Source organism: Haliotis rubra, unplaced genomic scaffold (assembly GCF_003918875.1).
Source record: "Haliotis rubra isolate DU_JTF1 unplaced genomic scaffold, ASM391887v1 Scf90, whole genome shotgun sequence".
NCBI lineage: Eukaryota > Metazoa > Mollusca > Gastropoda > Lepetellida > Haliotidae > Haliotis > Haliotis rubra.
Genome location: NW_025767635.1, coordinates 777,952 through 804,522, shown reverse-complemented (window position 1 = coordinate 804,522; position 26,571 = coordinate 777,952). Strand labels below are relative to the sequence as shown.

Below are 26,571 nucleotides of genomic sequence, written 5' to 3'. Positions count from 1 at the left end.
AGTATTTGAAGCATGGGAATTCATTTGGAACCGACAGTCAGCCGGAGGTTTCAAATGAAATATTCCGTGCTTCAAATACTCAATAACACCCGAAATTCAATCACAACATTATGATGTTATCGACATTGTAAACACAAAAGTAAACCGAAGGTCCAAACACGTTTTTGTGTCTGCACTCATTGACATCGGTACAGGTACAGCAGTGAAATGTCATCAGACGGCCGTTTCAGCTGTCTCCCATGGTAGCATCTGGAACTGCTCATTTGTGACGTCATTTGGACTTTACGTCACAATATGATTTAATGACGTCATCACAGCTGACGTAACAATACAATGGTGTGAGCGATGTTTGTATGTATTAATACGCAGCGAATTTCCGGGAATCTAATACCATTTGATCACGTTTTTCAACCAATCAGATTAAAGAACACAGTGGCTTTTGGTTTACAATGAGTGAATGTCCTGTAACATGAACGCTTAACACCGCAATCCAGCTCTTGAGCTCATCTTACCAGCCTGTGCTTGCCATGACAAAAGACTTGCTAGGTGTTGCACACTAACATCATTGAATGCCATCATTTCTGAATTGGACCGATGCTCAGGACATCAATAAGCTGAAAAATTGTTTACTGATCACTGTCATTCAGTTGGGTGGGGCTCGAAAACCCACATAAAAGCTTAACACTACATAGGTCCCGATATAAAATAAACTGCAACATAATGGTTAATGCAAAAAAGGCATCACTTTGCAAGATTAGTAATTTGTTGGTGAGAAAGCTCTAAACATGCCCAGAAGTCCCCAAGTAATTTATCATACCTAAATACATTGGGAAGGAGTGAAATAACCTTATCAAGGCTGGGCTGATGGTGGTGATTTCCATCTGTAGTTTGTACACGCTTATAATGAACTGATGAACATACTGTTGTCCCTATCACTTGCTGTATATTTTTGTTGAAATGGATAGAATGAACTAAAATTAGCAGTCACTCTGAGTTTGTTATAACCATAGTTGACTTTAATACAATGATAGTTTTGTTCATATTTGTTGTACTTGGAGATGTTGTACATCACTTGTGCTTCAAAATGTATATATTTTCAAGAATAAAATATTCAGAATATATCATGTTATTCTATTCCATCGGACATCATGAGTATCGTCTAAAGTTAGGGTAGACTATGAAAATCGACAGTCATTTTGCTCTGCTTAATGGTGACATGCCGCTGTGATACTGCTGGAATAATGTTGACTAACAAAACAAGCAACTCTCTTGGACTGGTGTAGAGTCCACATATGAGATTAACAACATACACAGTATTACTACTAGTACTTTTTTTAAAATATATATATATGTATATACAGCATATCATCAAATCAAAGGTAGCTTAAATTATACATTACAGCACAGAAAGCAAGTAAATGTGGATTTTTAATTTTAACTATACTACACATAGAACATCAAGCTTTTGGTGAGTATCACTGTATCCAGTGAGAGTTAAAAAATGACAAGGGTGTACCACTGTTCAACAGAAACAGCTTTGTTGACTCAGTTCAGACTTTACACCCAATTTGATGATTAACTGACAGCAAATGACAAATCCATGTTTACTTGTCGGGGGTTAAAGAACGGATGCAGTGATACAAAGCCAATTGTGCTACAACCTCAAAATTGTAATGACAGAAAATAGGTAGTTCAATTGGATATGCAATGCACAGTTTCATATGGCGGCAAACATACTTCAAAGCTGTTGACAATAGAAGGCCATCGTACAGCAAACAGCTTCCCATGTCTGAGGTTACAAAGCCAAAATACCACTGAAGAGCATGGTCAAAACAAAGGTTTTAATTATTGCAAAAAATGATAGAATCATAAACTGAACATGTATGGTATACCCTACTACTAACTACAGATGTATCATATTTCTTTCCATTTTGAATAAATATGGCTTTGTTACTAGGTTCTCAACTAGCAAAGACAATGGAATATTATCAGTAGGTTCTGACAACTGCTTGAAGCTGGATCCAGCCAATCTCACTTGGTCAGGCAAGTGGAAAAAGTTGTTCAGCTAAGTGACACAGTTGTTGTTCAGCTCAGTGACAGTTATGTCCCACGGTTGTTGTTCAACTTGGTGACTTAGAAAGTGGTCAAATATAACATTACGATTACACTTTCTCAGTAAAATACAGAGTCTAGTACTTTTGTTGCGTTGTGTGTCATGCAGGATTCAAAACCACACCCTCAGAGTCAGGCACCTAATTGCCAGCACACAAAGTCGGCCGTCTAACCCACTCAGCAACCGCAACTTCCACTTTGTCGTGGCAGCTGAGTGGGTTAGGTGCCTGACTCTGTCAGTGTGGGTTTGAATCCCGGGCGGGACTCAACCCAACAAAAGTACTAGTATCTGTACTTTACTGAGAAAGTGTAATCCCAAATGTAACAGAAGTTGGTGACTCAGATGTTCAAATAAGTGACACACTTGTTGTTCAGCTAAATGACACACACATAATTGAAGAAATTACACAATATGTTTTATGATTATTTGCATCCATTTATCCAAGATGATGACAAACACTTCTGGACCAGCTTTCAGTGGTAGTTTTTGTGGTTGTTTGGCCAGACACCTCCCCCCTCATCCCAAGACAACAGAATGTTGTTCCTTCATGGTGATAGAGTACATCTGTTGAGCAACCACATCCCCATTTAACTGCTGCTCTCACACAGTCTTGACTGTGTCACCCTGATGGACTCATCGATCTTCACCTGCCGTCAATGTGCTTATCCCGGGCTATAACAGATTCATCCAATTTGATCATAAAGGTGGTCCCTTTGTGCCAGTGGACAGTCACCTTGGCAGGCTGAAACAGAGAGCCTCATCACAGAAACAACACTTTCTCACATCTGAAATAAATGTTTGTGACTTTGGATTCCAGACAAAAATAATCGATCAAGACATTTCAAGCATTATACAGGTAAGGAAAACAAAGTGCCCATTGTATCACATCTTATACTCTACAGGTTCTACACCTGGTAATTGCTACATATATATGAAAACACTACTTACAAAGTTTGCTCCATTTAATACTGCTTCTAGGATGCCTGCTGTAAACGCTGCACAGTTCAGGTTGCCTACAACACAAAGTCACAGTGAGACCCATGGCTCTCTGGACAACACACAGTGGATGTCCTTTAGCAAATTTCTCCATAAAAAGTTGTGGGTCCTGATCAGAATGTGTAGGCCCCATATTTTAATATGGAAATAATACTCTTAGTTACTGGGGATGAAAAAAGCTGTCGGCCATGAGGACCTGCAGAAAACAAAAGCTGTGGATCCAAGTGGTTTGTAGTCGGCTTCGGGCCTTAGGATCGACATTAACTTTGAAGCTGTCAACACACCATCACCAGTCACAGAGTTACCTTTATCTTTAGAAACTGGTTTAAAAATGTGCCCCATAGGTTCCGTTATTTCTGACATTAAACTGTGCCCCATAGTTACCGTTATCTCTGACATTAAACTGTGCTCATAGTTACCATTATCTCTGACATTAAACTGTGCCCCATAGTTACCGCTCTCTCTGACATTAAACTGTGTCCCATAGTTACCATTATCTCTGACATGAAACTGTGCAACATAGTTACTGTTATCTGACATGAAACTGTGCAACATAGTTACCATTATCTCTGACATGAAACTGAGCAACATAGTTACCACTGACATCTCTGACATTAAACTGTGCCCCATAGTTACCGTTTTCTCTGACATGAAACTGAGCTCATAGTTACCATTATCTCTGACATGAAACTGTGCAACAAAGTTACCATTATCTCTGACATTAAACTGTGCCCATAGTTAACGTTATCTCTGATATGAAACTGTGCAACATAGTTACTGTTACCTCTGACATGAAACTGTGCAACATAGTTACCATTATCTCTGACATTAAACTATGCCCATAGTTACCATTATCTCTGACATGAAACTGTGTCCCATAGTTACCATTATCTCTGACATGAAACTGTGCAACATAGTTATCTCTGACATGAAACTGTGCAACATAGCTGCCATTATCTCTGACATGAAACTGTGCAACATAGTTACCATTATCTCTGACATTAAACTGTGCCCATAGTTACCGTTATTTGACATGAAACTGTGCCACATAGTTACCGTTATCTCCGACATTAAACTGTGCCCATAGTTACCGCTCTCTCTGACATGAAACTGTGCAACATAGTTACCATTATCTCTGACATTATCTCCCATAGACATTAAACTGTGCCCATAGTTACGCTCTCTCTGACATTAAACTGTGCAACATAGTTACCATTATCTCTGACATTAAACTGTGCCCATAGTTACCGTTATCTCTCTGACATGAAACTGTGCAACATAGTTACCATTATCTCTGACATTAAACTGTGCCCATAGTTACCATTATCTCTGACATGAAACTGTGTCTCATAGTTACCATTATCTTTGACATGAAACTGTGTCCCATAGTTACAGTTATCTGACATGAAACTGTGCAACATAGTTACCGCTCTCTCTGACGTTAAACTGTGCACATAGTTACTCTGACATGAAACTCTCTGGCGTTAAACTGTGCACATAGTTACCGTTATCTCTGACATGAAACTGTGCAACATAGTTACCATTATCTCTGACATTAAACTGTGCCCATAGTTACCATTATCTCTGACATGAAACTGTGTCTCATAGTTACCGTTATCTCTGACATTAAACTGTGCCCATAGTTACCATTATCTCTGACATGAAACTGTGCCCCATAGTTACCGTTATCTCTGACATGAAACTGTGTCTCATAGTTACCGTTATCTCTGACATTAAACTGTGCCCATAGTTACCATTATCTTTGACATGAAACTGTGTCCCATAGTTACAGTTATCTGACATGAAACTGTGCAACATAGTTACCATTATCTCTGACATTAAACTGTGCCCATAGTTACCATTATCTCTGACATGAAACTGTGTCTCATAGTTACCATTATCTCTGACATTAAACTGTGCCCATAGTTACCATTATCTCTGACATGAAACTGTGTCTCATAGTTACCGTTATCTCTGACATTAAACTGTGCCCATAGTTACCATTATCTTTGACATGAAACTGTGTCCCATAGTTACAGTTATCTGACATGAAACTGTGCAACATAGTTACCGCTCTCTCTGACGTTAAACTGTGCACATAGTTACAGTTATCTCTGACATGAAACTGTGCAACATAGTTTTGTTATCTTTGACATGAAACTGTGTCCCATAGTTACAGTTATCTCTGACATTAAACTGTGCAACATACTTACCTGTATCTTTAGGTACTGACATGAAACTGTGCAGCATACTTACCTTTATCTTTAGGTACTGACATGAAACTGTGCAGCATACTTACCTTTATCTTTAGGTACTGACATGAAACTGTGCAGCATACACACCTTTATCTTTAGGTACTGACATGAAACTGTGCAGCATACTTACCTTTATCTTTAGGTACTGACATGAAACTGTGCAGCATACTTACCTTTATCTTTAGGTACTGACATGAAACTGTGCAGCATACACACCTTTATCTTTAGGTACTGACATGAAACTGTGCAACATACTTACCTTTATCTTTAGGTACTGACATGAAACTGTGCAACATACTTACCTTTATCTTTAGGTACTGACATGAAACTGTGCAGCATATACACCTTTATCTTTAGGTACTGACATGAAACTGTAAAACATACTTACCTTTATCTTTAGGTACTGACATGAAACTGTAAAACATACTTACCTTTATCTTTAGGTACTGATATGAACTTGTTCACCATAGACTCTTTCTCTATTATATAATCTGTTGCAGTATTAAGGAATGAGCAAGTGATTACGATGGGATTCAAAATGTGATTATGGAGAAACAAAACATTGATCGGTCTCTAGACTTCATCAGTGTCCAGGACCGAACATTTCTTCACACTTAAACAGACACCATGAAGTTATATTTTTTTGGTGTATTTTCATATTCATCCGTGACAAAACTCTGCAAAGGATACATGTTCTCTCATCGTCATTTGCATGTTCTAGTTTGTCGGCCTCCTTTCCAAACAAAGTCTGCAACAAATAAATCAATAGAAATTATAGTGAAGGCGTACTGATGATAAATGCTGGGTGTGTAGATCTGTATCTGGTGTGTAGATCTGTACCTGGATGTGTAGATCTGTATCTGGTGTATAGATCTGTATCTGGTGTGTAGATCAGTATCTGGTGTGTAGATCTGCACCTGGTGTGTAGATCTCTGTCTGGTGTCTCGTATTAATAGATCTGTATCTGGTGTAGATCAGTATCTGGTGTGTAGATCAGTACCTGGTGTGTAGATCTGTACCTGGTGTGTAGATCTGTATCTGGTGTGTAGATCTGTATCTGGTGTGTAGATCAGTATCTGGTGTGTAGATCTGTACCTGGTGTGTAGATCTGTATCTGGAGTGTAGATCAGTATCTGGTGTGTAGATCTGTACCTGGTGTGTAGATCTGTATCTGGTGTGTAGATCTGTACCTGGTGTGTTGATCTGTATCTGGTGTGTAGATCTGTACCTGGTGTGTAGATCTGTACCTGGTGTGTAGATCTGTATCTGGCGTGTAGATCTGTATCTGGCGTGTAGATCAGTATCTGGTGTGTAGATCTGTATCTGGTGTGTAGATCTGTATCTGGTGTGTAGATCTGTATCTGGTGTGTAGATCTGTACTTGGTGTGTAGATCAGTATCTGTATCTGTGTAGATCTGTATCTGGCGTGTAGATCAGTATCTGGTGTCAGTATCTGTGTAGATCAGTATCTGGTGTGAAGAACTGTATCTGGTGTGTAGATCAGTATCTGGTGTGTAGATCAGTATCTGGTGTGTAGATCAGTACCTGGTGTGTAGATCCGCACCTGGTGTGTAGATCTGTCTGGTGTGTAGATCTGTATCTGGTGTGTAGATCAGTATCTGTGTATGTAGATCAGTACCTGGTGTGTAGATCTGTACCTGGTGTGTAGATCTGTATCTGGTGTATGAATCTGTATCTGGTGTGTAGATCAGTATCTGGTGTGTAGATGGTGTAGATCTGTACCTGTGTGTAGATCTGTATCTGGAGTGTAGATCAGTATCTGGTGTGTAGAACTGTATCTGGTGTGTAGATCTGTATCTGGTGTGTGAATCTGTGTGTGTGTAGATCTGTATCTGGTGTGTAGATCTGTATCTGGTGTGTAGATCTGTATCTGGTGTGTAGATCTGTATCTGGTGTGTAGATCTGTACCTGGTGTGTAGATCAGTATCTGGTGTGTAGATCTGTATCTGGTGTGTAGATCAGTATCTGGTGTGTAGATCAGTATCTGGTGTGTAGATCTGTATCTGGTGTGTAGATCAGTATCTGGTGTGTAGATCTGTATCTGGTGTGTAGATCTGTATCTGGTGTGTAGATCTGTATCTGGTGTGTAGATCAGTATCTGGTGTGTAGATCAGTATCTGGCGTGTAGATCAGTATCTGGTGTGTAGATCTGTATCTGGTGTGTAGATCTGTACCTGGTGTGTAGATCAGTATCTGGTGTGTAGATCAGTACCTGGTGTGTAGATCTGTATCTGGTGTGTAGATCTGTATCTGGTGTAGATCAGTATGTGGTGTGTAGATCTGTATCTGGTGTGTAGATCTGTATCTGGTGTGTAGATCAGTATCTGGTGTGTAGATCAATCTGTATCTGGTGTGTAGATCTGTATCTGGTGTGTAGATCAGTACCTGGTGTGTAGATCTGTACCTGGTGTGTAGATCTGTGTCTGGTGTGTAGATCTGTATCTGGTGTGTAGATCTGTGTCTGGTGTGTAGATCTGTGTCTGGTGTGTAGATCTGTATCTGGTGTGTAGATCTGTATCTGTAGATCTGTATCTGGTGTGTAGATCTGTATCTGGTGTAGATCAGCCATGGGGATCTGGTATGTACATCAGTACCTGGTGTGTAGATCTGTATCTGGTGTGTAGATCAGTATCTGGTATGTAGATCTGTATCTGGTGTGTAGATCTGTATCTGGTGTGTAGATCAGTACCACTGGACCTGGTGTGTAGATCTGTATCTGTAGATCTGTATCTGGTGTGTAGATCTGTGCCTGGTGTGTAGATCTGTATCTGTAGATCTGTATCTGGTGTGTAGATCTGTATCTGGTGTGTAGATCTGTACCTGGTGTGTAGATCTGTATCTGGTGTGTAGATCTGTATCTGGTTCGAAGATCAGTCTCTGGTGTGTAGATCTGGTGTGTCGATCTGTATCTGGTATGTAGATCTGTATCGGGTGTGTAGATCTGTATCTGGTGTGTAGATCAATATCTGGTGTTAATCAGAACACTTCAGTTTTTCATCAAAAACGTTCGGACTACTGAAGCAAACCATTAAGGATACTATTAAAGTAGAGTTACTTCCCTTTGACATACTGAGACAAGAACATAAGAACGTATGCATGTACATGTATCTAATGACTTTATTACAGGTTGTATAACGATCAAAACTCAGAAACTCACTTGGGTTTAAAGAAATCACCAATGACAGTGGTGTTGGGAGGCAGGAAATGAAGTTTCACATTGGTCAATTTGACTTTCTCACACATACTGTAACGGATTATCTGTAGACTGGCACATATCCTGTCATGGATTATTGTACACTGGCACACATACTGTCATGGATTATCTACACACTGGCACACATCCTGTCATGGCTTATCTGTACACTGGCACACATACTGTCATGGATTATCTACACACTGGCACACATCCTATCATGGATTATCTACACACTGGCACACATACTGTCATGGATTATCTGTACACTGGCACACATACTGTCATGGATTATCTACACACTGGCACACATACTGTCATGGATTATCTGTACACTGGCACACATCCTGTCATGGATTATCTACACACTGGCACACATACTGTCATGGATTATCTGTACACTGGCACACATACTGTCATGGATTATCTGTACACTGGCACACATCCTGTCATGGATTATCTACACACTGACACACATACTGTCATGGATTATCTGTACACTGGCACACATCCTGTCATGGATTATCTGTACACTGACACACATACTGTCATGGATTATCTACACACTGGCACACATACTGTCATGGATTATCTGTACACTGGCACGCATGGCTTCTGTCATGGATTATCAGTACCGCGGACACACATACTGTCATGGATTATCTACACACTGGCACACATACTGTCATGGATTATCTACACACTGGCACACATACTGTCATGGATTATCTGCACACTGGCACACATCCTGTCATGGATTATCTGTACACTGGCGCAACTACTGTCATGGATTATCAGTACACGGACACACATACTGTCATGGATTATCTACACACTGGCACACATCCTGTCATGGATTATCTGCACACTGGCACACATCCTGTCATGGATTATCTGTACACTGGCGCAACTACTGTCATGGATTACCTACACACTGGCACACATACTGTCATGGATTATCTACACACTGACACACATCCTGTCATGGATTATCTGTACACTGGCGCACATCCTATCATGGATTATCTGTACACTGACACACATACTGTCATGGATTATCTGTACACTGGCATCCTATCATGGATTATCTGTACACTGACACACATACTGTCATGGATTATCTGTACACTGGCACACCTACTGTCATGGATTATCTGTACACTGACACACATCCTGTCATGGATTATCTGTACACTGGCACACATCCTATCATGGATTATCTGTACACTGACACACATACTGTCATGGATTATCTGTACACTGGCGCACCTACTGTCATGGATTATCTGTACACTGGCACACATCCTATCATGGATTATCTGTACACTGGGCACATCCTGTCATGGATTATCTACACTGGCACACATACTGTCATGGATTATCTGTACACTGGCACACATCCTGTCATGGATTATCTGTACACTGACACACATACTGTCATGGATTATCTGTACACACTGGGCGCAACTACTGTCATGGATTATCAGTACACGGACACACATATTGTCATGGATTATCTGTACACTTTACTGTGCGCATACTGTCATGGATTATCTGTACACTGGCGCGCAGCTACTGTCATGGATTATCAGTACCACGGACACACATATTGTCATGGATTATCTGTACACTGGCACACATCCTATCATGGATTATCTGTACACTGGCACACATACTGTCATGGATTATCTGTACACTGGGCACCTACTGTCATGGATTATCTGTACACTGAAGCACATCCTATCATGGATTATCTGTACACTGGCACACATCCTGTCATGGATTATCTACACACTGGCACACATACTGTCATGGATTATCTGTACACTGGCACACCTGTCATGGATTATCTGTACACTGGTTACACATACTGTCATGGATTATCTGTACACTGGGCGCAACTACTGTCATGGATTATCAGTACACGGGACACACATATTGTCATGGATTATCTGTACACTGGCACACATACTGTCATGGATTATCTGTACACTGGGCGCCCAACTACTGTCATGGATTATCAATTACACACACACATATTGTCATGGATTATCTGTACACTGGCACACATCCTGTCATGGATTATCTGTACACTGGCACACATACTGTCATGGATTATCTACACTGGCGCACACTACTGTCATGGATTATCTACACACTGGCACACATACTGTCATGGATTATCTGCACACTGGCACACATCCTGTCATGGATTATCTGTACACTGACACACATCCTGTCATGGATTATCTGTACACTGGCACACATCCTGTCATGGATTATCTGTACACTGGCACACATACTGTCATGGATTATCTGTACACTGGCACACATCCTGTCATGGATTATCTACACACTGGCACACATCCTGTCATGGATTATCTGTACACTGGGCACGCCTACTGTCATGGATTATCTGCACACGGACACACATACTGTCATGGATTATCTGTACACTGGCACACATCCTGTCATGGATTATCTACACACTGGCACACATCCTGTCGGTCATGTTGCCTTGCCCACTCCAACCCAGTGTTTCCGTTCTCCGGTATATACCCAAAGTCGTTGGGGACCAGTAAATTGAAAGCCAGCAGGACACCGTGTTCGGTAAATAATCATGTATTAAAATAGAAACATCATGGGTAAGCGAAATGACAGTCTTACCTGTGCTTTCATGGTCACAAAAATTGTTATGCTTTGGAAATACCCAGGCTAAAAATAACTTTAAAACGAGTACGTACAGTATGGTAATAGGATATGACCAGCAAATTTCATTCAGGACCGGTAAAATGTTAGGCCGCCAGACACAGTGTCCGATGAATAATTAAGTCAGCGGAAACACTGCAACCTGTGTCACCTGCAGTCACGACCCTTCACAGGAGGCCTTGCTTTTAGAAAGGCTGCAGAGATTTGATTTTAAGAGTAGATTTTGAAATTTGCCTCCCTCTTATTGTACTGACCTTGTGCCTTCTCTATTGATAAGAGAACAATTAATATTGTTGGATGATCTAATTGTTGGCTACTTAAACCTGTCAAGCATAGGATTCCCTGCAGCCCCATTTGTTTGATGGTACTTGGACTTGCTGATACAGAACAACCAGAAATTATTGAGAATCATATCCAGCCGTAAGTTTTCTAAGCCCCTTCGTTTGTTTTTAGAAACAAGAATACCAAGCCGCCTCCTGTCACCGACAGTCAATTTTCTGGGCCTACCTGCTGCTCATTGCCATATCCATTTGTAATATTTTTCAAAACACAATAAACAGTGGACAAAGGGATGCCTGTTCTACTTGAAATCACTTTAGCTGATCTGATGTCCTAGTGTCCTCAACTTCCTATTTTCTAAATCATCCATACTGAGGATCACTGAAAATGTCGTCTGCTAGCAAGTAAACAAAGGGGGATAACTCTTCACAAACTAATAAAAAAAGGATTAACGGAGTTGTCTCTCTTGAATGAAACCAAGCAATTGATAGCTGGTCAAGGTTGTTTATACTAGAAATCCAATAAAACATATTCCTAAAATTCTCAATAATTTCTGGTCATACTATATACAGACAAATGACTGTTGAGTTGGACTGACCTTCCAGACGTTGGACTTGATGAAGATGAGCATCTGTAATAGCTTGATTTCACGCTTGAACCCCTTTTCTCGCAGAAACAGGACGTCAAGCAGATGAGAACCAACATGTTGACCTAACTCAGCCAGCCTGTGGAGGAGAAAACAAGTTAAGTTTTATCTCTAGTGGCCAACTCTACTAGTCCACCTTTGGCCCCTCTCCCTCCCCACCCTGCTCTACTGGTCCACCTTGGCCTCACATTCTACTGGTCCACCTTAGCCTCCACACTCTACTGGTCCACCTTAGCCTCCCACTGTACTGGTCCACCTTAGCCTTCCGCTCTACTGGTCTACCTAAGGCTCCCGCTCTACTGGTCCACCTTGGTCCCCCTCTCTACTGGTCCACCTTAGCCTCCCACTCTACTGGTCCACCTTAGCCTCCCACTCTACTGGTCCACCTAAGACTCCCGCTCTACTGGTCCACCTTATCCTTCCGCTCTACTGGCCCACCTTAGCCCACTCTACTTACCCACCTTAGCCTTCCGCTTTACTGGTCCACCTAAGGCTCCCACGCTACTGGTCCACCTTAGCCTCCCACTATACTGGTCCACCTTAGGCTCCCACTCTACTGGTCCACCTAAGGCTCCCACTCTACTTATCCACCTTAGCCTCCCACTCTACTGGTCCACCTTAGCATCCCGCTCTATTGGTCCACCTTAACCTCCCGCTCTACTGGTCCACCGAGATTCCATCTCTTCTGGTCCACCTTAGCCTCCCACTCTACTTGTCCCCAATTAGCCTCCCACCTCAGCTGGTCCACCTTTGCCTCCCACTCTACTAGTCCCACCTTAGGCTCCCACTCTACTTATCCACCTAAGGCTCCCGCTCTACTGGTCCACCTTAGCCTCCCGCTCTACTGGTCCACCTTAGCCTCCCGCTCTACTGGTCCACCTTAGCCTCCCGCTCTACTGGTCCACCTTAGCCTCCCACTCTACTGGTCCACCTAAGACTCCCGCTCTACTGGTCCACCTTATCCTTCCGCTCTACTGGCCCATCTTAGCCCACTCTACTTACCCACCTTAGCCTTCTGCTTTACTGGTCCACCTAACTACTGGTCCACCTTAGCTCCCACTATACTGGTCCACCTTAGCCTCCCACTCCACTCCCTCTCTCCCCTTAGGCTCTCACTGGTCCACCTTAGCCTCCTACTGGTCCACCTTCTCTTCCTGAGTCCACCTTCCTCCACTGGTCCACCTAAGACTTAGCCTACTCCTCTCTACCACCTTGGCCGTCCCTCACTAGGTCCACCTATCCTACTGGTCCACCTTAGCCTCCCTCTCTGCTCTACTGGTCCACCTAAGCCTCCCGCTCTGCTGGTCCACCTTATCCTTCTGCTCTTTCTCTGTCCACCTTCCCCTCCCTCTCTCCTTGGCCTCCCACTCTCACTTATTAGCCTCCCTCTTCTGGTCTCCCCTTAGCTCCCGCTCTACTTTCGTCCACCTTAGCCTGGGCTGGTCAACCTTGGCCTCCCGGCTCTACCCACCTTGGCCTCCCTCTCTACCCATCTCTACTGGGCCCACCCTAAGACTTCCGGCTCTACTGGTCCACCTTAGCCTCCCCTCTCTACTGGCCCACCTTGGCCCACTCTGCTTGCCCCATCCACCTTAGCCTTCCTGGTCCACCTGGGCTCCACCTACTGGTCCACCTTAGCCTCCCACTCCACCTTAGCCTCCCACTCTACTGGTCCACCTTAGCCTCCCTCTCTACTGGTCCACCTAAGACTCCCGGCTCTACTGGTCCACCTTAGCCTTCCTGCCTCTACTTAGGGTCCACCTAAAGGCTCCCACTCTACTGGTCCACCTTAGCCTCCCACTCTACTTATCCACCTTAGCCTCCCTCCCTCTCTCTACTTCTCCACCTAAGGCTCCCCTCTCTGCTGGTCCACCTTGGCCTCCACCTTAGCCTCCTCCCTCTCTTCTGGTCCACCTTAGCTCCCGGTCCACCTTAAGGGGCTCTACTGGTCCACCTAAGACTCCCTCTCTACTGGTCCACCTTAGCAGCACTTCTCTACTGGTCCACCTAAGGCTCCACTCTACTGGTCCACCTTCGCTTCCCACTCTACTTATCCACCTTAGCCTCCCAACCTACTGGTCCACCTAAGGCTCCCGCTCTGCTGGTCCACCTTAGCCTTCTGCTCTACTCGTCCACCTAAGGCTCCCACTCTATTGGTCCACCTTAGCCTCCCACTCTACTTATCCACCTTAGCCTCGCTCTCTTCTGGTCTACCTTAGCCTCCCGCTCTACTCGTCCACCTTAGACGTCCGCTCTACTGGTCAACCTTAGCCTCCCGCTCTACTAGTCCACCTTTGCCTCCCACTCTACTGGTCCACCTAAGGCTCCAGCTCTTCTGGTCCACCTTAGCCTCCCGCTCTACTCGTCCAACTAAGACTTCCGCTCTACTGGTCCACCTTAGGCGCCCTCTCTACTGGTCCACCTTAGGCGCCCTCTCTACTGGTCCACCTTAGGCGCCCTCTCTACTGGTCCACCTAAGGCTCCACTTTACTGGTCCACCTTAGCCTCCCGCTCTACTGGTCCACCTTAGCCTCCAACCCTACTGTTACATCCAAGCCCTTGCTATATACTCACTTGTTCTGGAGCTCAGGTACAGTGTAGACTCTGTTCTGGCAATACTGGACAATCTCAGAGAACAGCAGTGCAAAGGTTGCAATATTCACCTAAAATAGACATGTATAACAATGCATTTTTCTCTGAAATCTATTATTTCATATTTCCTGACTCATGCTGATCTCTTCATTCTCCTTAACTGTAGTGGAAACGTCCTTTGCTGTGCTCTTAAAGAGCAGAAATACCTCTCCGTGGATGTCACCTTTCCCCTGCACATCAGAACCACATAACCAGGATGGTCAACTTGTCACTCTCTCCATTTCCTTACTTAACAGTCTGAAACACATCTTTAGTATAAGTCAGGATAAGTATAAAGTCATATTTTCATGAATATTTTCTAAAAGATACATATCTTCCCTTATCTTGACTCATACTAATAGCATGAAACTGACAGTAGGTGGTAGGTTTTACCTAAATGTGTTACAAATGTCATCTGTTTTGAAAACCTTCATGAACTGTGTCTCAGGAACTGTTAGTCACTGAGCTATAACTAGTTGACCAAATGGATAAATACCACCGACATCTACTGTACTGAAATCTCTAAGATAGTGGTTTGCAAAAACAGTATCAGAAACAGCCTTCCATAACAGATAGGATGGAACAGTTGCCATGATGGGCTGCGTAGGAGCTATAGCTAGTAGACTGGATGCTGCCTTGTAAGCTCCGAGTATAATGCTTTCATCAAGAAAGAGACGGTTGTTCCTGAAACTTCCATGGTAAAGTTCCTCGATGAAGGAAAAGATTGAAATCTGCTTGTTGCAAAGGTTCACACACATCACTGGTAAGATGTTTAAGCACTGTTTTGGTCTGAAGCAGGAGCCCTTAACTTCTGCTGATCTACCAATCTGAAGGATGTCAGTAGAGCAATGAGGTTTTTCTATTTCGATTTGGCCATGGTTAAGAGAGAACTGACTGCAGCCAGATGAGAGCCCAAATTGAGAACCTTGAGACTTCTTGTGGTTCTGAGATGACACACATATTTTGCTACTTGTGCTATGGCAGCTCTGGTGTAAATTCCCTTGTAAAGTTTGTTAGTCTTAGAGTTTTTTTTTTCTGCTTTTGCCACTAGGTTCTTTGTTTGCAAGATCTTGTGTAAGACAATGCATATGTATGAAGACCTTCCCAGGACACTGCTAAGACATTATTGGTGCAGGTTGTCCATCTGTCTGCTGACTGCAAGTTGCAGACACATTCATTGACAGGCAACCGTGCTCATGTGTTGCCAGCTGAAATGTTTCTGGAAGTTGTATTTGTTATGTTGAGGCTGGTTTGGCTGAGCTGATAGGACATCTGAAGCTCCTGGAATGTCTCTTGCTTTTATATCAAAGTTGAGACTGTCAGGATTTACAGTTGAAATGTCACCCTTTAAATGCTTGCTGATCTTGTTGTACCTGGAAGGTTTGACCTTGTTGACCTTGAGTGTCATAACTGAGTTGTGTGTGCAAATAATTCGAAACTTGTATTCTTCATCATTGCCAAAGTCTGAGGGTTTTACCATGATCAGTAGACCTAGTAGGGGAATCCTTTTTAGACTGCATAGCCATTAACCCTTCTGCTACCTAAAGATGAACCTCATGAAGGAGAGATCTGAAACAAAGGGGCGGTGGGGTAGCCTAATGGTTAAAGCATTGGCTCGTCACGCCGAAGACCCGGGTTCGAATCCCCACATGGGCACAATGTGTGAAGCCCATTTCTCCTGTAGGAAATGCCAGGTACCACTGCACTTTTCCTGTCCATGATCTTCTGAATAGTGAAGCAATATTCAGCAAATTCATCTCTTAAGAGAGTGCAGTAACTGTATCTACAATCCATTGTACGGTGTTGAGGGACGTTGCTGGGCAAAAAATGGAGAGAGTGACTAGTCTAGCGGCTTGGATTCGTGGTTCCGGTGTGCCCGTCTGGTGCCCCTCTGGTGCCCGCAGGTCAGATATTGCTCTGTTCACAGCATAAGAAGTTTCCACTACATTTGGAGACAAAGAGTTAAGTGTTGGTATGTTTCAGGACACAGAAAAACTACAGAAATAAAATATTTTGGTAGAGATGACAATTTAGTATACCGGTACACTTCGGTATTGAGCTGAAAGTATAAATATACTAAAACAGTTTCAATAAGGAAAAATGAAAAAGAGAGTTTGGAGAGTCTGAACAGTCATATGTCCCTCCATCCAGCGTATCTTATGGTTTTATTGCTTAATATACCTCATTAATCTAAGGAGATGACAATGATGACAGTAAGAAATATCTACTTATCTAATGGCTCCAGAAATATGCCAGCATCTTACTATATATAAAACATGAATGAGTCAGGTTCTATGTTTTCAGCAATATCGTGGCTGGAGGAATCCTGAAATGGGTTTCACACATTGAACCCAAGTGGGGAATTGAACCTGGGTCTTTGGTACCATGACCAAATGCTTCAACAACTTTGTAAAGCTGCCATCAAACATCGTGATGATGGCATACTACCTCTCTCTGTATCACCGCACGTATATACCTGCAGGTTGTTGTAGTTGGAGCATCTTGTCATGCTAGCTACACACGGGGAGGGATCAAAAGGCTCAGGAAATGTCAAAAGAAGCATTTGTTGGTGGGCTGTCTTAGGAAGGAAAGTACAATGTAGGACGTATTTAATTCAATCACACCTACCTTCTATAGATGCTGATTGGTGGTCTTAAACTGACACAAGATTCAGGGATATGACAGATTTTGTAAGTTTGGTTGAATGCCACTTTAAACACGATGTTAGTATGGTACGACATGAGAGCTTGCTGTATGAGGAAAGCCAGAACTGATACAGGTCTTAGACAGCTACCACTGGTATGGTGCTGACAAATACCAGATATAATCAGGCTACAAACCCAGGACATATTTCAAAGGTTTGAGTGTTTTTCTAAACATAAAAAACACATCAGACTCTGAATGCAACTATGTGCATCCACTCCCAATCTGTTTGCTTATAGATACATGTGTCCAGCAATACCTCTCCACAGTTACTGCCTATGTGTAACATGTGAAATTAGATCTTGACAATGATGCTGAAATATGTCTGCACAAGTACAATAAGTATCAAAAACATGTAACTGCCCTAAAGATGGCACATATGTGTAAGAAGGTGAAGTGAAGGATCTTGAAGGTGTGTACAGAAGGGGTTAGCGGGACACAATCAGTTAAAGGTAGAGCACTGAAAATAGACATTTCTGGTACTACCACTACAGGGAGGGTCACACATGGGTACTACATGCTATACTGTCCTTCATCTTAGTACTTCTACCTGTGGCAGGTGAAAGCAACTGAGGTTGCGACAACACAGTAGGATGTAGTTAACACCCCTGAACTACAGCCCCAACACAGTTAATGATGGCGATGAGTAGGATTGTCTGCCGATCCTAGGAAACATTGCTACTGAGTCCCCCCAACACAACACTGAACCTGGAGTAACTGTAGCAGGTCATGTGTTAACCTTTTCAGATCAGCCTGATTTACTTTGAATGCCCTGGTGGAGGTGTGACTGGCAAACCCCTATATAAGATGGCGGAAGAACAGTTGTGGTGGATTCCACTCAGTATTGTACAAGGAAGGGTCACATGATGGTACTTTCAGGGCTCCCTGCTCTGTCGTCCTGTTTGCAAGGACTTCTAGGATGGCAATGCCTATCCTCACCATGTACTTATGCTCACCTCCAGCAACACAACATTTATAGAATGACAAGCACTGACTCTCTCTCACTGAACTTGTCTGGGCTGTAATATGGAGATGTGTGCTTCAACGTCATGGACCGCTGACCATACACTCGGCCTCATAGCGACAGCAGGAGTAGCATACACAGGGAATGAATGTTTGACAAATCATGGCATTGTTATGAACTACTGATAAGAACCTCAAATTATAAATTTCTCATCTTATCCAGAGATGCCAACCCTAATTTAGCCCAATTAGTATTTTGTAAAAAACTGATGCAAAAATTAGTATTTTAGGGCCAAAATAAGTATTAACTTTTCCAAAGAATTTTCATATTAAATAAACTATGTAAATATATTGTCTAAGACCTTGTTATTGATGTTGTACTCACCTAAATGAGTAGTAAGTATCCATATATAGCTTGATACTGAATAAAATGTGGTTGAAATTTATTGTACGTATTATTTTATGGTACGTATGCTATTTGATAATTTAATTGAATGTATTATTTTTGAAAATTCGTATTTTTTTTACTGCTATCGTAGTCGCATATTTTGAGTTGTTTTTTCGTAACGAATACGATAAAATCGTATGGGTTGGCATCTCTGCTTACCCCTGGTGTCTTGTGAGATTGTGGGCATAACATCTACCATGTCTACTGTCCTACTTCACCACAGGTTGTAATGTGATCCCAACTGCTTCATTGCAAAAAAAAGTAGTATCTCTTGCAACTTGGAGTTTAAGTAATTTCACTTTTAGTTATATTGGAGCATTCCCTTCTTTTATTTAAACAACCAATCACGAAAATATATTTGTACCACTGACATTTTCTGCTGATTGACCTATCTATCTATCAGATCTATCTATCTATCTATCAGATCTATCTATCTATCAGATCTATCTATCTATCAGATCCATCTATCAGATCTATCTATCTAAAGATGTGATGGCACCACAAATAGATAATTTCTGCATCAACATCAGTTTTGACCATGTAGTCTATCTATCTATCTAAAGATGTGATGGCACCACAAATAGATAATTTCTGCATCAACATCAGTTTTGACCATGTAGTGTCTGAACAAGCATTCTGTTGTCCCTATTGATGACGTATACATTTATAGTGCATAGGGCAGGTGACTGCAGGATTGGGAGAGTGATTCAGGGAGAGATGGACTAACTCACTCCTGGCTTCTCGGGATACAATGGCTGTCAAAGTATAGCAACAAAAGTCTGCTTGAGTACATCATACAAGTTGTCTTACTTAAAGGGAAACAGAACTCCAACATGAAAGCACTGAGATTGGTTGTTTTTTTACAGATTTACGTATTATAGACCATAACTTGGTTTATCTTCAATGAATGTTGGTGCTATGATCAAATGAAAGCGTTATTTCATGAGAAATTATACATTCCAATGTCGAGGTTATTATAGTTGAAGCTGTTACTATATATTTATAAACATTATGTCACTTTGGATTAATTGATTGCTATTGACGGATTATTTCTACCTATGAAGTACCTGCTGCAGCAAATAAACAAAAATAAAATGCAAATGTCATATTTACAACCCCTAAATGCTATTAGTGTAATATCAGTCAGTTACCTTGTTCGAGGAATATATCCGTCAATATCCGCACAGAGGAACAGTAAGTGCATAATATGGAATACATTCACCACATCAAATCCATTTATAGCGTAATCTTTGACTGAATACTTACACCAGACATGGGAAATAATACCAAATGCAAACCACTAATTGCCACATACCCTTAACAAATTCAGAGGCAGGAGTAAACCTTTTGGAGTTATTTTGCATAGTGTAGGTAATCTGAGTGATGCCGGCACTAATTAATACTTGTAATAAAGTCATTAACTGTGCATCAAGTGAATGAACACAAGCTTAAGTATACAAGTGAAGGGCTTATACTATACAACATGGAAGACTAGAAGGGAGTAGTAACTGTAGTATTACATCAATTTACATGCAATTTGCCTGAAAAAGTAACCACCATTGCTGTTTGGAGAACATTACCTGAACTTCAGAGTTGGAAACATAAAATGTGCACATACAGATGTTTATTGAAGTACAACATTGTAAACACATTTACACACCAAGTACAAATTGCAAGGTGAACGGTTTTGGAAAGCCTAATTCGATCAAATATGCGAATTCAAGCTGATTCTCCTGGTCTGCAATGGAACTGGTGATTGCGAGGGCTAATGGCACCGACTGGATTACTAGAAGTTGGAGTTTGGTTTTCCTTTAAGCAGAAGGTAAATGTTATTAATTGTTGTATGTTTACAGAATAATACATGCATTTGGAACCTCATCTTACCATCATGCCTTCATTCCAAGGAAGGAAACATTATCACAAAAATCATGCCACTAAATCACTACATATCTACACAATAAACATATCAATAGACATGACACAGGTAACCCAGGGCTCACCACGACTCTCATCTGTATCTAAAATAAGTCATCTAAATGAAGCTTTCGTTTACGCTTCTACCACGGCTCGATGGGGATATTACAGTCAGGGATTGGGATAGAGAACTTTGACAATGGGCCATTTTCAGGATTATTAGCCATTTTCTGAATTTAGAATGGGCCACTGCCCTTGTATCAATAGTAAGCTTTAAAATTTTAATGGGCCATTTTATATTCTAATGTGCAAAATGGTCCATGCCTTTCCCAATCCCTGTACAGTGTACAGAAGCGAGTTTGTATTTGAATGACTATAGTTATAATGATGCAATATACATATATTGGGGCAGTTACTGGAGTGCAACGAGTAACTTAATCAACTTTAAAATGTGCGTAGCTTACATTTTCAATGTGCACGAAAACTGAGGGTATTTCAATGGTGTTTTGCATTGGACAAGAATAACTACGCTATTTGGTTTACCGACCCACCAACATTCACTACAGGTAATTATCAAGTTCGGTAAAAGTGTGCAAACCTCGGGCTTTCCTTTCCCGACATTTTTGTCCAGGTTCGATGGTTTCTGTCTTGTCAAAGATGACATTTTCAAGAAGGTTTGGAAACCGGAAATAACGCCACCAGGTTTTCACTAAAAGTTGCGACTATTTAACGAATTTGGCACCTGATTTTGAAACTCTGTGGAGAAACTGTATGACGCGTGTCTTGTGGAGACGAATGGCAATGGAGCCGTAAAATAGTATTTACCCTATAAACTTACCCAATATATTATATCCTTGTCCGCCAAGAGAATTTGTATAACCGAGAGAAACGTTCGTAAAATCCCGAGACCTCAATACCGCCAACATTGTTCATTGGGATCCCATCCTGAAACAGTAGGACAAGTGAACAGTCAAACCCAGGTCTTGGGCGTGACGAGCGTACACTTTATTTACCCAACCACTGCGTCGTATGAGAAGAGCTTGTGGCATTCTTGTATCTCCCAAATATTTGATACTGTATTGGGAAGCTTTGCAACCTATCGGGCTTACATGAAAAAAATGGCTTGCTACGCGCCTGGTTTGGTACAGGCTTCTGTATCATATGGGAGTTCGGTACTAACCACATGTATCATTTTTGAGTTTGGCAGTAACCTCATGTATCACATGGGAGTTTGGTACTGACCTCATGTATTGCATGAGTGTTTGGTATTGACCTCATGTATTGCATGAGTGTTTGGTACTGACCTCAAGTATTGCATGGGAGTTTGGTACTGACCTCATGTATTGCATGGGTGTTTGGTACTTACCTCAAGTATTGCATGAGTGTTTGGTACTTACCTCAAGTATTGCATGAGTGTTTGGTACTGACCTCAAGTATTCCTTTGGAGTTTGGTACTGACCGCATGTATTAGAAGGTACTTTGGTACTGTCATCATATATTAGAAGATGGTTTGGTACAGGCATCACGTATCACTTGGCAGTTTGGTACTGGACGTATGTATCGCATGGGAGTTTGGTACTACCCTCATGTACTGCATGAGAGCATAGGACTACTACTGCTACTGCTACTGCTGCTACTACTGCTACTGCTACTACTGCTGCTACTGCTGCTACTGCTACTGCTACTACTGCTAATGTGCATATATCATTTAAACCTTTCTCTTAACTGAAAGTAATGTTATCATCCAAGACCTCAGCACAAACCCTTCACCTGTTACCCAATTCCTTCACCTTCAACCTATTGCCCAGGGAGATTCCACACTGAAACTACAGACTGCCCATGCAGAGCCCTTCACCAACGACACTGGCATGTCAGTTGGGCTCAGTAAATGCAAACATTCTACATCTGAAACGTCGCAAGATAGAAGGAGGATCAGCTGATACGCACTGGGCGGACTTGTTGAGCATCTCGCGGAAGGTCAGACCTACTTAGGGATGGAGGTTCGAGGCAAACTAACGAATGCCCATATAAAGGACAAACTTCTGGCAGAATGCAAATGTAGTTTAGAGCTGAACACCTGCAATAAAGTAACAAATCACAAATACTAAACCCGTGATATATTATTTTGGTGTTGGTGATTGGAAGAAACAAGAAATTCATAGTTTTGATGCCCTCATAAGAATGTCAGACAATAATTGCCACCTATCCCTGATCTGTAAAGGTAAGGCGTAGTTCGATAACGTAAAGGCCCCAGTGACGTTAATGTGAATGTTACACACATTTATTAGTCTGATGATTATGTTGTGAACATGACCATACTCATGATGAAAACAAAGCATGCCACAGTTTCCGGACACGAGCCGAGGATGTTTTCGACAATTTGAATGTCAAGGTCGATTGTGTTCATGGCTCTGTACAGCTAGACGGTACAGGCATGAGTGTGATGGCTCTGTACAGCTAGACGGTACAGACATGAGTGTGATGGCTCTGTACAGCCAGACGGTACAGACATGAGTGTGATGGCTCTGTACAGCCAGACGGTACAGACATGAGTGTGATGGCTCTGTACAGCCAGACGGTACAGACATGAGTGTGATGGCTCTGTACAGCCAGAGACGGTACAGACATGAGTGTGATGGCTCTGTACAGCCAGACGGTACAGACATGAGTGTGATGGCTCTGTACAGCCAGACGGTACAGACATGAGTGTGATGGCTCTGTACAGCCAGACGGTACAGACATGAGTGTGATGGCTCTGTACAGCCAGACGGTACAGACATGAGTGTGATGGCTCTGTACAGCCAGACGGTACAGACATGAGTGTGATGGCTCTGTACAGCCAGACGGTACAGACATGAGTGTGATGGCTCTGTACAGCCAGACGGTACAGACATGAGTGTGATGGCTCTGTACAGCCAGACGGTACAGACATGAGTGTGATGGCTCTGTACAGCCAGACGGTACAGACATGAGTGTGATGGCTCTGTACAGCCAGACGGTACAGACATGAGTGTGATGGCTCTGTACAGCCAGACGGTACAGGCATGAGTGTGTGGCTCTGTACAGCCAGACGGTACAGACATGAGTGTGATGGCTCTGTACAGCCAGACGGTACAGACATGAGTGTGATGGCTCTGTACAGCCAGACGGTACAGACATGAGTGTGATGGCTCTGTACAGCCAGACGGTACAGACATGAGTGTGATGGCTCTGTACAGCCAGACGGTACAGACATGAGTGTGATGGCTCTGTACAGCCAGACGGTACAGACATGAGTGTGATGGCTCTGTACAGCCAGACGGTACAGACATGAGTGTGATGGTACGTACAGAGAGACGGTACAGACATGAGTGTGATGGCTCTGTACAGCCAGACGGTACAGACATGAGTGTGATGGCTCTGTACAGCCAGACGGTACAGACATGAGTGTGATGGCTCTGTACAGCCAGACGGTACAGACATGAGTGTGATGGCTCTGTACAGCCAGACGGTACAGACATGAGTGTGATGGCTCTGTACAGCCAGACGGTACAGACATGAGTGTGATGGCTCTGTACAGCCAGACGGTACAGACATGAGTGTGATGGCTCTGTACAGCCAGACGGTACAGACATGAGTGTGATGGCTCTGTACAGCCAGACGGTACAGACATGAGTGTGATGGCTCTGTACAGCCAGACGGTACAGACATGAGTGTGATGGCTCTGTACAGCCAGACGGTACAGACATGAGTGTGATGGCTCTGTACAGCCAGACGGTACAGACATGAGTGTGATGGCTCTGTACAGCCAGGCTCTGTATGGCAGCCAGACGGTACAGACATGAGTGTGATGGCTCTGTACAGCCAGACGGTACAGACATGAGTGTGATGGCTCTGTACAGCCAGACGGTACAGACATGAGTGTGATGGCTCTGTACAGCCAGACGGTACAGACATGAGTGTGATGGCTCTGTACAGCCAGACGGTACAGACATGAGTGTGATGGCTCTGTACAGCCAGACGGTACAGACATGAGTGTGATGGCTCTGTACAGCCAGACGGTACAGACATGAGTGTGATGGCTCTGTACAGCCAGACGGTACAGACATGAGTGTGATGGCTCTGTACAGCCAGACGGTACAGACATGAGTGTGATGGCTCTGTACAGCCAGACGGTACAGACATGAGTGTGATGGCTCTGTACAGCCAGACGGTACAGACATGAGCCAGACGGTACAGTGATGGCTCTGTACAGCCAGACGGTACAGACATGAGTGTGATGGCTCTGTACAGCCAGACGGTACAGACATGAGTGTGATGGCTCTGTACAGCCAGACGGTACAGACATGAGTGTGATGGCTCTGTACAGCCAGACGGTACAGACATGAGTGTGATGGCTCTGTACAGCCAGACGGTACAGACATGAGTGTGATGGCTCTGTACAGCCAGACGGTACAGACATGAGTGTGATGGCTCTGTACAGCCAGACGGTACAGACATGAGTGTGATGGCTCTGTACAGCCAGACGACGGTACAGACATGAGTGTGATGGCTCTGTACAGCCAGACGGTACAGACATGAGTGTGATGGCTCTGTACAGCCAGACGGTACAGACATGAGTGTGATGGCTCTGTACAGCCAGACGGTACAGACATGAGTGTGATGGCTCTGTACAGCCAGACGGTACAGACATGAGTGTGATGGCTCTGTACAGCCAGACGGTACAGACATGAGTGTGATGGCTCTGTACAGCCAGACGGTACAGACATGTACAGACATGACATGAGTGTGATGGCTCTGTACAGCCAGACGGTACAGACATGAGTGTGATGGCTCTGTACAGCCAGACGGTACAGACATGAGTGTGATGGCTCTGTACAGCCAGACCAGACCAGCCAGACGGTACAGACATGAGTGTGATGGCTCTGTACAGCCAGACGGTACAGACATGAGTGTGATGGCTCTGTACAGCCAGACGGTACAGACATGAGTGTGATGGCTCTGTACAGCCAGACGGTACAGACATGAGTGTGATGGCTCTGTACAGCCAGACGGTACAGACATGAGTGTGATGGCTCTGTACAGCCAGACGGTACAGACATGAGTGTGATGGCTCTGTACAGCCAGACGGTACAGACATGAGTGTGATGGCTCTGTACAGCCAGACGGTACAGACATGAGTGTGATGGCTCTGTACAGCCAGACGGTACAGACATGAGTGTGATGGCTCTGTACAGCCAGACGGTACAGACATGAGTGTGATGGCTCCAGACGTACAGCCAGACAGACGGTACAGACATGAGTGTGATGGCTCTGTACAGCCAGACGGTACAGACATGAGTGTGATGGCTCTGTACAGCCAGACGGTACAGACATGAGTACAGACATGAGTGTGATGGCTCTGTACAGCCAGACGGTACAGACATGAGTGTGATGGCTCTGTACAGCCAGACGGTACAGACATGAGTGTGATGGCTCTGTACAGCCAGACGGTACAGACATGAGTGTGATGGCTCTGTACAGCCAGACGGTACAGACATGAGTGTGATGGCTCTGTACAGCCAGACGGTACAGACATGAGTGTGATGGCTCTGTACAGCCAGACGGTACAGACATGAGTGTGATGGCTCTGTACAGCCAGACGGTACAGACATGAGTGTGATGGCTCTGTACAGCCAGACGGTACAGACATGAGTGTGATGGTTCACGTGAGACCTGGAC

The 26,571-nt window shown here is 43.3% G+C and overlaps 1 protein-coding gene across 2 annotated transcripts; it reads right to left on the bottom strand.

The window, feature by feature from the left end:
* Positions 1–1,320: 1,320 nt before the first annotated feature.
* Positions 1,321–21,586, bottom strand: LOC124263917 (trafficking protein particle complex subunit 5-like). Of its 2 annotated transcripts, XM_046698642.1 has the most exons (8): positions 21,470–21,586; positions 19,689–19,712; positions 14,787–14,875; positions 12,165–12,291; positions 6,055–6,112; positions 5,796–5,855; positions 3,062–3,126; positions 1,321–2,855 (listed from the first exon to the last, which is right to left on the bottom strand). In XM_046698642.1, the coding sequence occupies exons 1-8, from the start codon at positions 21,533–21,535 to the stop codon at positions 2,757–2,759; spliced, it is 588 nt and encodes a 195-aa protein (XP_046554598.1). In that variant the 5' UTR covers positions 21,536–21,586; the 3' UTR covers positions 1,321–2,756. The 2 variants fall into 2 exon arrangements, with proteins under 2 accessions (XP_046554598.1, XP_046554599.1); XM_046698643.1 differs by lacking the exon at positions 19,689–19,712 and having other exon boundaries at positions 21,470–21,574.
* Positions 21,587–26,571: the final 4,985 nt, after the last annotated feature.

Coding starts and splice junctions, on each gene's coding strand:
- LOC124263917 (XM_046698642.1), bottom strand. CDS start 21,535: ATGTCATCTTTGACAAGACAGAAACCATCGAACCTGGACAAAAATGTC. Junction 6,113..12,164: donor TCAAGTCCAACGTCTGGAAG/GTCAGTCCAACT, acceptor TATTTGTTGCAG/ACTTTGTTTGGAAAGGAGGC. Junction 2,856..3,061: donor TATTAAATGGAGCAAACTTT/GTAAGTAGTGTT, acceptor TCTCTGTTTCAG/CCTGCCAAGGTGACTGTCCA.